At 23.7% G+C, this 17,669-nt stretch overlaps 5 protein-coding genes across 5 annotated transcripts; 2 read left to right on the top strand and 3 right to left on the bottom strand.

Annotated features, from left to right (window-relative positions):
* Window positions 1-1,035: 1,035 nt before the first annotated feature.
* Window positions 1,036-1,656, bottom strand: SRAE_1000250700 (Probable gluconokinase; the record flags this gene model as incomplete). The annotated part of the gene is made up of 2 exons (XM_024649592.1): window positions 1,036-1,542; window positions 1,618-1,656. The coding sequence occupies 2 exons, from the start codon at window positions 1,654-1,656 to the stop codon at window positions 1,036-1,038; spliced, it is 546 nt and encodes a 181-aa protein (XP_024503453.1).
* A 2,471-nt stretch (window positions 1,657-4,127) lies between these two features.
* On the bottom strand, window positions 4,128-5,778 carry SRAE_1000250600 (Pyruvate kinase; the record flags this gene model as incomplete). Its single annotated transcript, XM_024649591.1, has 2 exons — window positions 4,128-5,676; window positions 5,717-5,778. 2 exons carry the CDS (start codon window positions 5,776-5,778, stop codon window positions 4,128-4,130), a joined length of 1,611 nt encoding a protein of 536 aa, XP_024503452.1.
* Window positions 5,779-9,297: 3,519 nt separating this feature from the next.
* On the top strand, window positions 9,298-11,779 carry SRAE_1000250500 (DNA replication licensing factor MCM2; the record flags this gene model as incomplete). Its single annotated transcript, XM_024649590.1, has 2 exons — window positions 9,298-9,639; window positions 9,686-11,779. 2 exons carry the CDS (start codon window positions 9,298-9,300, stop codon window positions 11,777-11,779), a joined length of 2,436 nt encoding a protein of 811 aa, XP_024503451.1.
* A 533-nt stretch (window positions 11,780-12,312) lies between these two features.
* Window positions 12,313-14,817, bottom strand: SRAE_1000250400 (Coatomer subunit beta'; the record flags this gene model as incomplete). Its single annotated transcript, XM_024649589.1, has 2 exons — window positions 12,313-14,610; window positions 14,656-14,817. 2 exons carry the CDS (start codon window positions 14,815-14,817, stop codon window positions 12,313-12,315), a joined length of 2,460 nt encoding a protein of 819 aa, XP_024503450.1.
* A 1,720-nt stretch (window positions 14,818-16,537) lies between these two features.
* On the top strand, window positions 16,538-17,519 carry SRAE_1000250300 (Hypothetical protein; the record flags this gene model as incomplete). Its single annotated transcript, XM_024649588.1, has 3 exons — window positions 16,538-16,637; window positions 16,678-16,989; window positions 17,026-17,519. The coding sequence occupies 3 exons, from the start codon at window positions 16,538-16,540 to the stop codon at window positions 17,517-17,519; spliced, it is 906 nt and encodes a 301-aa protein (XP_024503449.1).
* Between the last annotated feature and the right edge of the window lie 150 nt (window positions 17,520-17,669).

The raw sequence follows: 17,669 nt of genomic DNA, 5'->3' as shown, positions 1-17,669 counted from the left end.
TATATAAATGTAATTAATATAAATTACCTTTTTAACAAAAAAAAATTTAGTATCTTTTTTATGAATTTTATGTGTTTTATTAGAAAAATAGAAATAAACTATATTTTATATTCAAAAAAAGCATTAATTTGTCACTTTTTAATAGTAACGTCACCCAAAAATTTTTAATAAATTTGGAATTTTCAACATAAATAATTTTTAAAAGAAGTTTGTTAATTTAAAAAAAAAAATGTTTTTAACAAATGTTCCAAGTGTTAGAAGAATTAAAATATGATGTGTTCAATCTAATTAATAATTTTTTTAAATAAAAATAACAAAACTAAAATTTGGTAATTATAAACAGATTCATGAAATATATCAATTGGCACGTACTATATTCAATTAATTAAGTTTTATAAAAAAAATATATAATAACTTATTTTTTAAAAAATTAATATATTAAAAAAATTAAATATATTATAACTTTTGTAAAAAAATGATTCTAAAATTACATGTAATTTTTTTCAATTCTTTTCCCTCATACAAAAAGTATCGTAAAGTTGTAATTTTTATTCATAAATAATTTTAATCTTTTTTATTTTTTAATCTATATAAAGACAATAAAAACAACAACCCACGTTAGAAATAAAAAAAATTTCTTTTGACATTTTGCGTGGATTTAATTTGAAATACCTTTTAATGAACTTCTTTTCTAATAATTATTTAACATTAATTTATTTCTCACGCTATTTTTAAATAATAAATATATACAATTTTCTTTGAAATAAAATTTGAAATATTATTTTCTAAAAATTAAAAAAAAAAGATCGGATGTTTTTATCTGTTACATTTTTAGTAGTAAATAATTGTTAGCATAATAACATAGCTACTACTAAAAAAAGATTAGTAACATTTAAAACTTTTAAGTCACTTTTGCGATTTGTAATTAATATAGTTTAGAATTAAAAAAAAATTTTCAAAATGTTTTTTTAGATACGAAGGAGTAGAATGTATTTTGCATAAACACTTTAATAATAACTTTCTTTTTCCTTTTTTTTACAGATTTTGAATAATCTTATTTTTTAATTCGGAAAATGACTGTATCATGGAAAACATTATGATTTTTCTACCCTCATCTTCGGTAACATCTTCTAATGCTTCATATTGCGATTTTAAAAGTAACGGATTAAAAAAATGGCTTTTTCTTTTCATTAATCTTTTTTTTACTTCATCTTCCTTGTCATTTAAGTGTACAAAAATAATATTATCAATAGAAAACCCAATTTTAAGGATATCTCTATATTTTTTCTTTAATGCTGAACAAGCCAAAACAGTTGATTTATGGTTTTGAAAAACCTCTTCTTGAAGTTTTTTATTAATACTCATTAACCATGGTAGTCTATCTTCATCATCCAATGGTACTCCAGATTTCATTTTTTCAATATTACTAGTACTATGAAAAGTATCTCCTTCAATGAATTGAAAATTTAACTGATGTGATAAGTATTCACCTATTGTACTTTTACCAGAACCAGAGACACCCATAACAATTATTACATACTTCTAAAAAAATAAATTTCAAATAATTAATTTTTTTTATGTATAAACAAAAAAAAATTATTTTTTTATTAAACATACATCATTTTGTTTTTTTTCCGGTTTAAATGAAGTATTCATTATGGATTATATATTAATTTTTTTTTAATATTTTGGTCAAAATATTCATTATTATATAATACAAGTTAGATAATAATTTAAAAATCTTTAAAAACTTTAAAAATCCTAAACAAATTCTTAAACAGTTTCTTAAATAATAAAATATATGAAATTAATACCTATAATATATAAAATAAATTAAAATAATAGATCATTATAAAATATAAAAAATTATATTCATTGATAAAACAATTATTTTTCCAATCATATAACAAAGTAAAGATAACAATTTTTGGAGAAACGAGATATCAATGCATTTATGTAGTACAAAGTACTAATTTTTAAATGATTGATTTTTAAAAAATATATTAAAATTTATTATCTTTTTTTTAAAAATATAACTTTTTTGGTTGTACTTATACATTTTTATAAAAATTACAATTTTTTATTTTCAAATTTAAATATTATCTAATATTTTGAAGTTTTTTTTTTTTCAAAAAAAAGTTAAATAATAATTTTAAAAATAATATATAATATTTATTAGAATATAATACAACAATAAAATTTAAATTTATAGTTTAAAAATATAATTCATAAAATTTGGCGTTTATTGACTTTTTTTTACCAGATGAAATTAATATAATTATTTCATTTTTTATTTCTAACATGTAATTTAGAAAATAATACTTTTAGTGGAAATATTTTTTTTTTCAATTCATTATGTTATTTTGTTTTTGTAAAAATTTAGATGACTATAAATGTTAGTTAAAAATTGTAAAGCAAAAGCATGGTTTTTAGTTCCGTTAAAAGTTGATTTTTTCTGATTAGCATTAAATAATTTCACTTTTGCTTAAAAAAAAATATTATTTTATTAGGTGAAATCAAGACTTACGCAGTAATAAATGACATAAAAAGTTTGATTTATTTGAAATGGTAGATTGAAATATATTGTTGTACTCTAATAATATATTAGAAAGATTCATTTTTGTTATTCTGTGAAAATTAGATTTTTCACAACGATTAGAAATTGAACTCTTTGCATTATAAAATGTATTATTACAATCATAAAATATATCAGGAATCATGAGTAATATATGTTAATAAATTTATTATTATATATATATATATGAAAATAGATATATAAAAAAATTGCCTAAAGAATTAAATAAAGCTAAATGAAATTTTCTTAAACATTTTATATATAAAGTTTTTGTATTAATGGGCTGGCTTATATAATTTATATCAACAATTCCGTATCCTTGTACAAACAATACTAACATCATAGACAGGTATTCTCTGCTTCTTAATAATCCCTTCCTGTTTAGCGTATTGGTTATCCTTATATTTATATCGAGAAAAATTTATACTAAAAGAACACACATCTTTTTTAAAATTATTATTCATGTATGCAAAGAAAATTAATATAAAAATTAATTTTAATAAACGTTTTTAGTTAATATCTTTTTTTTTAATTTTCCATTTATAAAAAAAAAGATATTTTCATTAATATAATAAGAAAAAAAAATGTTTTTAAATTAACTAATATTGTTTTTTTTTTTATAAAAAAATTATTTTAAATACAATAAGTCTTTTACTTAAATTTAAGCTTTAATATTTTAATAATTAGATCAATATAAAAAAAAGATTATAACTATATAATATTTTTTTATTTGCTTTATTTAAAAAAATAAGGAAATTAAAAAATTTTATGTATTAAAATTATAAATAAATTTATGGATATGTATCATCTTTCATATGATAAATAGTTAGAGACTGTCTTGTTTTATACTTAAATTGTGAAAAAAAAAAATTATTGTTCTTTAAATGTCTCAAATTTTAAGATTATACTGATAAATATATAAAATGATGTTTTATAACAAAATAATATAATTTAATAGATGCTTTAAAAATATTTTGTTAATCATTTAACAAAAAAAAAAGTTTAAAATTTAAGTGTATAGTTATTTTTTTTAGTAAATCAAATTAAAAACAAAATTATTATTCATTTTTTTTTAATTTTAAAGTGAAAACCATGTGATTGTTATTTAACATTTTATAAAGTGTTCGAAATGCCTTATAAATTAAAAGAAACAAGTATTAATTAATAATTAAAATGTTTACAAATTATTGTAATTAATTTATTTAGATATTTTTCATGGCACTTTATTTTATTTCTAATTAATTAATTTAAAATAATAATTCGGGTAAAAAAGTATTTGATAATTAAAATTTACTATTATAAATTATATTTTTTATTCTTAATATTAATTTAATTTGTTTTTAAAATTATAGGAAATTTAAATAAGAAACTATTTAATAAACTTTTTATGTAAATAATGTAGTTAATATGTTTAACAAAATCAAAATATTTGCAAATTTTTAAGCTTAAATTAATTAAAATTAATAAAAAAAATGCAGTAATATTTAATTATTTATCAGAAAATTAAAATAAAACTAAGTGCAAAATAAAAATGTTTTAAAGTTTATATTCTTCAATCAACTGTAATTAAACGAAGTGTGTTAGTTTTTCCGGCACCAGAAGTCCAACCTGTAATAACAACAATGTTATCTCCTGTACCAATAAAACCTTTTTCCTTTCCAAAATGTATTCCTTCACGTAATCTATTATCAACATCTGTTGTCCAATCTAAATGTTTTTCACTGTTATCATAATAAAAAGGAAATACACCTCTGTATAGCCAAAGTTGTCTTGCTGTTTGAGCATTCTTTGTAACTGCAATAATTGGAACTGAAGGTTTGAATTTTGAAATCATAGCTGCAGTTTTTCCTGTTGTTGTACATAAAACAATTGCAGAAGCCTGACAAGATTTTGAGGCTGAAACAGCAGCTATTCCTATTGTCTCAACATGACTTGTTGGTTTCTGAACACGTTTAAGTATTTCTTCAAAAAACTTTGACTGATATACGGCAGCTTCAGCTTCTTTACAAATGTAATGCATAATTTTTATAGTTTCTATTGGATAGGATCCTTTGGCTGTTTCTCCAGAAAGCATAACACAATCTGCACCATCAAAAACAGCATTTGCAACATCAGATGTCTCTGCTCTTGTAGGTCTTGGTTTTGAAATCATAGATTCTAACATTTGAGTAGCACAAATTACAGGTTTTCCAGCTTCATTACATTTAGCAATTAAAAGTTTTTGAGCAAGAAATACTTTTTCTGCTGGAATTTCAATTCCAAGATCACCACGAGCCACCATAATACCATCACTTGCTTTAATTATTTCATCAGCATTCAAAACACCTTCTTGATTTTCAATCTTAGATATTATTTTGATATTTTTTCCTTTTTCACCAAGAATCTCACGTATTTTAGATACAGCTGATCCATTTCTAATGAATGAAGCAAATACTATATCAACTCCTTGTTCTACTCCAAATAATAAATCAGCAATATCCTTCTCAGAAACGGCAGGAAGATCAACAGAAGTTCCAGGGAGATTCACACCTTTTTTACTTCCTAACATTCCACCATTTTCTATTGTACAAATGACATAGTCATCACCTACTTCATCAACAATTAAAGATATAAGTCCATCATCAATATAAATAATTTTTCCTGGTGCCAAAACTTTTGTAATATTTTCATAATCAACATACAAATTAACGGCATTTCCAGTATTTTGAAAACTGACATCTGTTGTGAGGCGAATTTTTTTCCCCTTAACTAATTCAACTTCAGCTGTTGAACTATTCATAATCAAACCTGTTCTAATTTCTGGACCTTTTGTATCTAGTGCTATGGCAATGATATCTTCATGTTTAATAATTTTGGCTGCTTCACGAATATTTTTAATTGTCATAGCATGATATTCATGATCACCATGACTAAAATTTAATCTTGCAATATTCATACCATTTTTAATCATACAAACTAATGTCTCAATTTTGTTACATTTAGGTCCAATTGTACAAATTATGGCTGTCTTTCGGATTGCATGTGGTGGTTCAGTAATGTTAAGTGATGATAAGTGCTCTAAGTATGTTGTTTTTGATAGTACAGGTTGTTTTTCATCTTTCCTTTAAAATAAATATAGTTTAAAAAATATTAATAACTTACACATAATAACTAACAGTTTCTAATTCTTTTAAAAAGGCAGCAGTAGCTTCAACAGATACCATATTAAAAAGTAAAAATCTATAAAGTATTAAAAATAAATATATAAAATAAATAAAAGATAAGTTATAATAACTAATACATTATATTTTTATAATAATTGTGGATAATAATAATAGTTTCTATTAATATAACGAAGATTAAAAATAAATAATCTACAAAACATTAATGCATTAATAATAACTATTTTAAATAAATCAATGTAATGTATTTTTCTGAATATATTAAAAATTAAGAAACAACATGATAATCAAGTTTGAAAAAAAATCAAATGTATATATAGACAACTTTATTTCAGATATCATAAATAAACTATTTTTGTAACTTTAACTATTGTATATTTATAGAAAATTACAATATTAAACTTTCAAAAAATCTTTTAACGAAACTATATAGTAATACTAAATGTATCATGCTTTTCACATGTGAATATGTTAAAAAAATCACGATTTCCGTTTTTAAAAGAATATTTGTAATTTACACAATCTATTTAACAATATCAACTATCTTTCCTGTCCCAAAAGACTTTAAATACATTGACCTTGCTAATTCTAAAAATCTGAAAAAGCATTATATTACTAACTTTTTCAAGTAATAAACATTGATAAGAAAACGATTAAATGCAACGATTCCTTTTTTATGATATTAACTTTTAACTTTAAATCTAGATTAAAAAAATTTAATATAATAGTTTAGTAAAAATGTTTGAAGATTGATACAACATATCAAAATATTCTGTCAGACTTAAAAGTACAATTATCACAAAAAATTTATGAAAATTACTTTAAACTTGAAATTATTGTTTTTCACAAAACCCTTTCTATCTAATTGTCGTTTTATTTCTTTAGAAAAAGTTTTACCCATCTGTTTTATTATAAAATTATTTTCCTTCATCAAAATATATTTTTTTTTCTTTCATTTAATTTCAATAAAATGACTTGCTAATTTTCTTTTTTTTTACTTAAACAAAGAAAAAAACATTAACTATAGTTTGATGTCAACAATTGCAAAAATTTATCTTAAATAAGTTTATATTTAGTAACAAATTAAAAATTACAAATTACATCTATACACTAAACACATCACCACAACTAATATTTATGTCATTAAGATATTTAGTTTGCTTGTTTTTTAAACGAAATATGTAATGTTTTATAAATACTTTAAAGTCAAGAAGGCCAATAATTTAAATATTAAAATTTAATCCTAAAAAATATTGGTTTTAATGTTGTTTTTTTTGTTGTCAGGAAATAAAAAAAGTACTATGGTAATTTATTTTTATATTATTTATTGTTAATATTTTTTTTGACATTTTTGTTTATCTAAAATTTGCAATAAAAACATTGACTTATTTAATAAAAATATGATAAATTTGTTTTTTTTGTTGTTGATTAAATGTTTAATTAGTCTGTGTTAGCTACTAAACATTTATTAGAAAAAAGAAAATTATACACAGGAGATTTGATTATTAAAAAAAAATAAATTTTTTAAATATTTCAAAATTTTTTTTAACTTATTAAAAGAAAATAAATGTTTTTTTTTATAAATAAACATACCATAAGATAAAAAAAAATTATTATGTGCTAAATTTAAAATTATTGTTGGAAAATATTTTAAAATAATTTAAGAATAATGTTAATTGTGTAAAATTTTAGGTGCAATTATATTCATGTTATTATTTTTAGAAAAAAAAGGAATAATGTATCATAATTAATTGTAGCAAAAGTTTAATTTAACTATGCAATGATTTATTGAAAAAATTGCAGGAAAGTAGACATTATCTTTTTTAGAACTTTCTGTATTAAATTTTAATCTTATAACATCAAATTTCATATAATGAATATTCAAATTTTGTCTTATCATTAATTACTAATTAAGATAAAGTATTATTTTAATAGTTATTCATTGGAAAGTTTCAATAATTATTTTTTTTTACAATATTCACATGTTTAAATAAATCACAACAATTTTCACAATAAAAAAAGTGATGTTATGTCCTCTGTATAATTATAAATCTTGATATAAAATCTGCTTAGAGATTTATAGTAAAGTATAATAAAACAACGTTTCTTTAAAAAGTTTGTTCAACAATCATTTTTTAAGATTTTTATCATATTAAATTTTTTTTACATATTCTAGGCATATTTATATCAAAAAAATATACTGATTACAAATAAAATATAAATTAAAGATAAAAATATTATCTTTATAATAAAAAAGCTTTCTCATTAAAAGCTTCTTGTTTACAATAGCAACCTTCACAAATCCTACTGTATTGAATAATCATAGAAATTTAAAAGGTTTATATAATAATTCTTTTGATAAATGTAAAAAAAATGTAATTATTTTATTGATATTAAATTTTCTTTCATTTATTAAAATATTATTCATTAAAAAAAAGCATTTATACAAACGATAGTTTAATTTTAAGAATTTTCAATTTGTAATATAATATTTAATATATGTAAACAAAACCTTTTATGAAAATTGTGGCATTTAAATGTATCCTTAACAAACACTTTAGAATGAAGGAGGATGAAAATATAACAGAGATGAAATTTGAAAATGAAAAACTTATCAACATGCAAAAAAAAAAGTAATAAAACAAAAATTATCAAATTCTTAATTAAATCACGAAAATTTCTTTTATGCCAGTTTAAGTTGCAACAATTCTAAAGATCATTTGCTTTAACATTGAGAATGTAAGAAAACGTTTTCTTTACATATTAAAAAAAAGAAAACTAAGAAAAATTAAATATTTTTAAAGATGAAGTTTGCAAACAAAGACTTTTTTTTGAATATTCACTGATATTCTAAATGCAATCATATTTTTTTAACAAATAAAAATGGAATGTTAATTGTATTCCTACAATTAAAAAATTTATTTAATTTTTGATGTTAAAAATTATTTTCATAACAAACAAATTATCTTACTGGTTTGCTTTAATCTATACTAGAATTTACATATAAATTATGCAAAAACATTTTTTTATTCATAATTTGATTATGCATCGTTTTTAATAAAAGTTAAATTTAAAAAAAAAATTATTTAGAAGTTATTAAAACTTTTTAAATGTTTTATCTTTGGTTTTTTAACTATAAAATTAACATAAAAACTTTTATCATTTTTAATTTGCATAAACTTTTTATGACAAATTTTTAAAATTTATCCTTTTAAAAAAAAAAACAATAAAATATTAAAAATAAGTACTTGAGGAAAAACAAAAATTTTAATATTTTTTAATTAATTTGATAACATACAAATATAACAAACTTTTAAAAGTATTTATTAATAAAAAGAATACAAATGTTGAGAAAATTTCCTTATAATGACATATTTCTTACAACGATTATATTAATTGGAATTTGGAGGTACACATAAATGAGCGCGGTATTTTAATATCGTTATTGTTAACTATTCATTTGTTTCATTAAACAAACTTTTAATTAAACTTTGCATTTCTGATCATAATTAATTTTTTTTAATAATTGTAATTTTTTTAGTTCTTTTCTTATTTTTTATAATGTCTAATCGTGGATCACAAAATAATCGCAGACGTGGTAATCGTAGAGTTCCTACAGATGATGAAGATGCCAGAAATTCTCAAAACGAAGTAGATGTTCCAGAACAATTTGAAGAGTTGTATGGTAATGAGGCTGAAGATGAGCCTGTAATTGATGATGGTGAAGATGGTGAAGATTTATTTGGTGATAATTATGAGGATGACTATCAAGAAAATCCTGAATTAGATCAACTTTCTTTAAGTGGTGTAGATGATGAAGAACATGAAGAATTGGATATTGGTGAAAGAAGAAATATTGAAAGACAAATGAACATTCGTGATGGAAGAATTGCTGATTTTGATGTAAGTTTAATTAATTTATCTTGTTACTTATAAAAAAAAAATTTAGTTTTTGGAAAGTGGTTCAACTATTGGAGAAGCACTTGATTACAATCGTACTCGACGTGCTAATGTTGATGATGCTGACGTTGATATGCTTGATTCTGTTGAACATGCACCAGCTATAGATATTGAAAATATGAGAGGAAGAACAGCTACACAACATTGTTCTGATCCTGCTGTACAAAAAGAAATAAAATACCGTTTTACTCAATTTTTAAGGTTTTTCACTGATAGTGATGGATTTTCAAAATATTTTGATGCAATAAAAGCTATGGTTGCTGAAAATAAAACATCTATTCGTGTTTCTTTTGATGATTTAGAAAGTGATAAAGGTGAACTTGTCATAGCATACTATATTCCTGAAGCTCCTAATGTATTGTTACCTTTACTTAATGAGGCTTTAACAGATTATGTCTCTCAAAATTATTCATATTTTGCAAAAGAAGGAAGACAATTTGAAGTTAGATTTGATGACATGACAATCTTTGAAGATTTGAGGACACTTCGTCAACATCATCTAAATACTTTATTGAAGACAACAGGTATTGTTACTATAACCACTGGAATTTTACCTAGGCTTGCTGTTATAAAATATAATTGTAAATATTGTTCATTTGTCGTTGGACCATTTGTACAAAGACCAGACGAGGAAGTGAAACCTAAAAGATGTCCTTCATGTCAGACAACGGGACCATTTGAAATAAATACTGAAGAAACTGTATATCAAAATTATCAAAGAATTACAATCCAAGAATCACCAAGTGATGTAGAAGCAGGACGTCTTCCGAGAAGCAAAGATGTTGTTCTTACAGGAGATCTCTGTGATACTTGTAAACCTGGTGATGAAGTTATTGTTCATGGTGTTTATACTAACAATTATGATGGATCAATGAATGCTAAACATGGTTTTCCAGTTTTCAATACATTGATTTTGGCTAATAATATTGTAAAGAAAGATGAAATGGAAGGTGATGGATTAACTGATGAAGATATAAATGAAATAAAAGAACTTTCTAAAGATCCTCGCATTGCTGATAGAATATTTGCTTCTATTGCCCCTTCTATTTATGGTCATGAGGATATTAAAAGAGCTATTGCTTTAAGTTTATTCCGTGGAAATGAAAAGAATCCAGGAGAAAAACATCGTATTCGTGGAGATATTAATGTTTTATTGTGTGGAGATCCTGGTACAGCTAAATCTCAATTTCTTAGGTATGCTCAACATATTGCTCCAAGAGCAGTTCTAACAACTGGACAAGGTGCTTCAGCTGTTGGTTTGACAGCTTATGTTCAAAGACATCCAGTAACCAGAGAATGGACACTTGAGGCTGGTGCTATGGTTCTAGCTGATCGTGGTGTATGTTTAATTGATGAGTTTGATAAAATGAATGATCAAGATAGAACTTCTATCCATGAGGCTATGGAACAACAAAGTATTTCTATTTCAAAAGCTGGAATCGTTTCGTCCTTACAGGCAAGGTGTACTGTTATTGCTGCAGCCAATCCAATTGGTGGTCGATATGATTCATCTAGAACTTTTGCTGACAATGTTGATTTGACAGAACCTATCTTATCTCGTTTTGATATTTTATGTGTAGTACGTGATATCCACAATTCTGTTGAAGATGAAAAACTTGCAAAGTTTGTTATTGGTAATCATAAAAAGCTTCATCCTGATAATTCTGATGATGAAGAAGAGAACGATGAAAATGTTCCACTTATTGATGAAAAAAGTGGACTTAAAATTATTAAACAAGGTTTACTTAAAAAATATATTATGTATGCAAGAGAAAAAATCCATCCAAAACTTGAAGGTGTACCTTACGAAAGAATTTCCAATCTTTTTGTTGATATGAGAACTCAATCTAAAATTACAGGATCTGTAGCTATAACAGTTAGACATGTTGAATCAATGATTAGGATGGCTGAAGCTCATGCTAAAATGCACTTAAGACAATATGTAAATGAAGATGATGTCAACACAGCTATAAACGTTATGTTCCAGTCATTTGTTGAGACACAAAAAGTATCCGTTAAAAGAGAAATGAAGAAAATCTTCTCTAAACATCTTAATTTAAAATCAAAAATTGGTGCTTATTAATTTTTTTTTGTTATTAAAATAAAAATTATTTAATTTAAAAATTGTTTAAAGGTAATTTTTTTTTCAATACTTGATTACAAGTGAAAATTGACATACGGGGCATATATTTATTTTAAACATTAATATATTATTTAAACTATTAAAAATATAAAAGTTTTATTTATTAAATCAAAATTTAATTTAACCTATGTCTATCCAATATTACATTTTTTGGAACATAATTGATTATTTTAAAAAATTTAACTCATTTTTTGTGTATTAAATATTTATTTAATATATTTTTATAAAAACAAATTGTTAGCAGTATTCTAAACCGTATAGTTTATATAATAAATATATTGGTTATACTTTATATGTTAATTTTCGTTGGTAATCAGGTATTGAAAAAAAACTTTCCTTTTTTTAAAATTCTTTTATATAATTTTTAATTAACAATTATTTTAAATACAATAAAGATTTATTGTCAAAACCCTTTGACTGTTCAAAACATGTGGGGGAATAAAAACAATAAATACCGCTTATTTAAATAAATATTAGTCATCTTTTTCACTTTCAGCTTTTAATGATTCACTAAATCCCGGAAAGAGATTTTCATACGCTGAAGGATTAGCGATCTGTTCTGCAATATTTTTTTGTCTTGGAGTTGCTCCAGAATTTTCAATTTTCTCTTTCCACAACCCAACAACACGATCTACCTGACTTGGACAATATGTATGCGCAAACATTGCAGCCTCAGGCAATCTACCTAAACTTATAAGTTTCTCAAGACATTCATCTATATTACCCAGGGTAAAGTTAGCTAAAAATGATGTATTATGTCTAGCAGAAGCATCAGCTGATTTAGCGAGATTGGTCATGAGACTTGGTGAACCCACCACAACAGCAAGCATATAAAGTCCTCCAAAATCTTTAGCTCTTCCAAGACATTCAGCAGCTAAAATTAACTCAGATTTTTCTGTTGCTGCTTGTGCTAAAAGATCCCATTTTTGTTTACTATCAATTTCTTTTGCTATTTCAAAAGCGCGATTAAGATCTCCAAGTTTAATTGCCAAATCAAATTTGTGATCTGCATCTTGAGTGATATCAAGAGCAACTTTGAGAAGACCTTGTTTTTGCAAGAAATGAGCAATTCTTGTTTTTTGATCATCTGGAATTGTTTCTATTATTTCAATTGCTTTAGCTTTATCACGTCTTAGAATTGCTGCTTGATATTCCAAAACAGAAAGAAGAAGCTTAAATGATACGATATTTAAATCTTTATCACATGCATATATACGATTATCTTTTGGAATATAACCTAATAAATAAAATGTTTTGTCCATATGACCTATTGTAACAATTTCAGAACCAACAATATAATTTAAACGATTTGTATTTGTTGTGTAGACAAAGCAGTCACCAATCCAAAATCCTGTTACAGCTATTTCACTAAACTCTCCAATAACATCAAAAGCATCTTCAATACCATCTTCGGTTATCTCATCTTTGCTGGCATTTTCAACAACACTTGAATCATATTTTAAAATATAAAATGAATCAGCAGTAGCAACAGTAACATATTCTGCACTACCAGACCAATAAACTTTGGTAGCTTCAATTTCAATACGACGAATTAGAATTCCTGTCTCAAAATCATAAAAACATAAATCTGAACTACTTCTAACTCCAAGAAGTGGTCCACCATCAATTCCTTCTATAGTTGTTTCAGTCTTAATATTTGTATGATCTTTAAAATTTTTAAAAATTTTTATATTATTACTACTATCTCTAACAGCATAAATATTTGAATCATTACACCAAGCAAATTCAATTCCACTTCCATATGCTTTATTTCTAAGTGCTGTAGCAGTATAAATAATATATTCACCATCACCACATGCAACAACATAACGCCCATTAGCAGAATGTTGTAATGTTTGTGGATAAATATCAGAAGTTCCCATATCTTTAACAGAAACTATTATTTTTTCACCATCAGATGCATTATTAACAACATCTGGATCAAGTGTTTTTAAATTTGCTTGTTGGACTTCAGCATGTTTAGCCCAAAGAATTTTACCAGAAGAATCCATAGACACAGCTGGTTCTTCTCTTCCCATTTTTACAGTAACTGATCCTTCATCATAACCAATGGCAATAGTGTTATTTCCTTTTAATGTACTAATACACCAAACACGTTCCAATCCATAATTCAAAGTTGATTCTAAGCGGAAAGTATTGCTATGCCACATTCTAACACTACCATCTTCAGCTCCAGTAATAATCATTGGTAATTCTGGATGGAAACAAACAGCAGTAATGTTATTAGCATGTCCATCTAATGTAGCGACACAAGTTTTATTTTGATAATCCCATATTTTAACAAGTTTATCATCTGCTCCAGAAATTATATAAGGTTTATCTCCACCATGATAGTAATCTACACAATTGACACCTTTTTCATGGCCTTCCAAAGTAAAATTAGATGTTTGACTTCCAAACTGCCATACCTTAATTGTTTTGTCAAGGGATGCTGAAGCAAAAGTGACATTATCTTTTGGATTTATAGCTAATTGCATAACATAATAAGTATGTCCCTCAAATGTTTGTTTCAATTGCCATTTATTTTCCCAATCCCATACTTTTATTAATAAATCATCAGATGAACTAATAACAAATGGTTTTGTTGGATGAACAATAATTGAACGAATATAATCTGCATGTGCTTCAAATTGATGGACTCTTTCTAAAGTATTATAATTGAAAATTCGAATAATTAAATCATCTGAACCAGTAACGATCCAACTTTTACGTACTATAAATTTTCCAGCACGAACAGGTAATTCAGAAACCTATAAAAAAATAAATATTTATTTATAAAATATTATTTTTCTTACTTCAAGTGATTTTAATAATTGTTGAGTTTCATAATTCCAAATATGAACATTGCCATTATAAAGTGAAACAAGTGTCCAAGGCTCATTTGGGTGGAGGTCCACACATTTAACTCTGTCTGATCGAGCCAAAAGCTTTCTTTTAATATCTAACCTTAATGGCATTCTAAAAGTAATAAAAAATTATTTTAATAATTTACAAAAAAAAAATTAATAAATAAATAAAGTTTCAAAATTATACTATTTTAAAGAATTTAAAATTACTTTGACAAACTTATGAAAACACATATACTCTCATTTACTATATGTAGCAACAATGTTGACGTGGAAAAGTGGTCGAGACACCAAAATAATTCCTTACAAGAATATATTTGTTTAAAACTAATGGTAAATTCCTAAACTACGTCAATACATAGGAAATTTAAAAGAAATAAAATTTAATTATACATATAATATATTAAAATCTTTTTTTTTAATCATTTGTTTAAAATAAATTTTAAAAAGTAAAATTTAAAAGTAAAAATTTAATAATTCTTTTTTTATTTTATATAACAAAAATAAACAATTATTTAAATTTTAAAATATTAATTTCATTTTTTTTTCTAAATACATGATTTAAAATACATACTTATAAACTTTTCTCTTATATTATTACTAAAGAAAAGAATTAAATATGGTTGAAATATATTAGATAAAGGAACAATCCAAAATAAAAAATGAGATAATGTAAATATCATATAATAATTACGTTGAATTCCAAATACCATTCTTAACATTTGTTGTATTGATAATCCAAATAAAGATAAATTAGTAATTGTTACATATATAACAATAGAAATACGTTTTGATTTTTCTCGCTTAATACTAATTTGATTTATAATTCTATTATATTTATAAATTATAACACAATTAAAAAATATAGAAATTGTTGAACATGTCCCAGCTATAACAGCCAACAAAACATTATTTAAAATACTAATATTATCATTTACAATAAAAAAAGTATATCTTTTTAATTCTTCAGAATAGATAATTGTTGTATTTGTGGTAAAAGTATAACAAAATATTATGATTGGTAGAAAAATTTGAACACAAATTAAAATAATTGAAAATTTTTTGTTCCAATTGTAACGATAAAAATATGGATATTGTAATGCACAGTATCTATTTGCTAGTACTAGAAAATTTCCTATTACTGATCCTGCTATTAAAATATAACATGAGGGAGCATACAATTGATGAAGCCAATTTGAGCTAATTAAATAATCTACAAAAATACCCCAGTCTAAAAATTTCTGAAAAATAATTAAAACAATAGCCTGACCAACATCATAAAATAAATTTATAATAAATTGAATATAAAAAGAATACTTTCCACTATAGTTTTTTTTTGAATCTTTGATTTTTACAATTAAAGTAATTGCTAATAATATATAAATTGAATAACTTATAACTTGAAAAATTAAAAATATTATTTCATGTAAGGGTATTTTATTTTTTTTAAAAAGCATAATATAGAAAACTTTTATAAATATTTAGTTGTATATTATATAAAAAGAAAATAAAAATTTAATATATAATGTATTTCTTACAAATAATAAGTTATCATTATCAAAAGGATAAATTTTGTTATTAATTAACAACATTTATATTTGACAAACTCTATAAAGTAATATAACATTAAAAACTACGGTCATAATAATTATAAAGTTGTTTTGTTATATTTTATCTTTACAGTCAGTATTGTTTAAAGCTTGACTTTTGTTTCTTAATACTCTTTTTGATTAATGTCTTTTATAAAAATTTGTCACTTTTAAAAAAAAAACATTACCTTTGAAGTTATTTGTATTATTTTATTACTAACTACTAATTTACAAGAAATACTATGTCAGAGGAAAAGTATTGGATAATACCTTCAGTTTGTACTTATCGTGATTTTACAAAAAAAAACTTCGATGAATCTATTGGTGATAATTTTTTTACGAGTAAGAATATTGAAAAATAACAAAATAATTTAAATTTCAGAAAGAAATAACGAACAAAAAAATGATGAAAAAGGAGTAAAAAAGAATGACGAAGTGTGTAAACGTCAAAAATCAACAACAAGCCTTGATAGTGGAGTTGAGGATAAAGAACTTCTTGAAAGGTATTCAACTGAATCTGGATCAAGTAACTCTGATCAAATTATATCAAATGAAACAAGAAAAAGTTATAGAAAACAAAGCACTGAAGAATTAATAGTACGCCTAAATCAAATTAAAAAACAAAACGAGAGTGTGGAGGTAAAACCCAAACCAAAGTTACAATTAAGAAATTTTAGAACAGGTAGTTCACTAGGTAATTATAAATCACCAGATATTAATATTCCTACAGAATCATATGTACATCCACAAAGAATGTCTAGAATTTCAACTGTTTCCAAAAGTGTTACTCAATTTAAATGTACTGGAAATACACCAATTTTATTGTCCAAAAGGTCATGTAGCACAGAGAAGGTACCTATTGTAAAAAAATCAAAAGTAGCAAGATCAATCTCACTAAAAAATAATAGTACAGGAACGTCACAATCTTTTCATTGTAAATTGTCACCATTAAAAAAGACAACTCCAGCTTCAGTTGCAAAATGTTTATCCACCAAAATTTCATGTTTTTTTTCATCGAGGCGTAGTACTGGTAGGACAGCAAGTGAACCACCTGAATTTAATCGAAAAACTACAAGTACTGTTGACTCACAAACATCTGGTGTAAAAATTGGTAGGACAAATTCTATACTAGAAAATAGTTATTCAAATGAATTAAGAAAAGGAAGAGTATCAAAAGGAAAAATAGTTAATATAATTGAAAGGCTATCAAGGAATAAAAAATAAAACAAAATAAAATACCAGCTGATTAGGTGAAAGGACATCCATTTTTTATGGAAGATAAGTCACATACTACTATTTAACTTACAAATATTTGTGTGCAAATACAAACTTAGGAATAGTATATTTTATCCAGAATCGTGTAATATATTATTT

The sequence above is a fragment of the Strongyloides ratti genome, assembly GCF_001040885.1.
Source record: "Strongyloides ratti genome assembly S_ratti_ED321, chromosome : 1".
Classification (NCBI taxonomy): Eukaryota; Metazoa; Nematoda; class Chromadorea; order Rhabditida; family Strongyloididae; genus Strongyloides; species Strongyloides ratti.
Note: the sequence above shows the minus strand (reverse complement) of the source record. Positions and strands in the feature narration are given on the sequence as shown.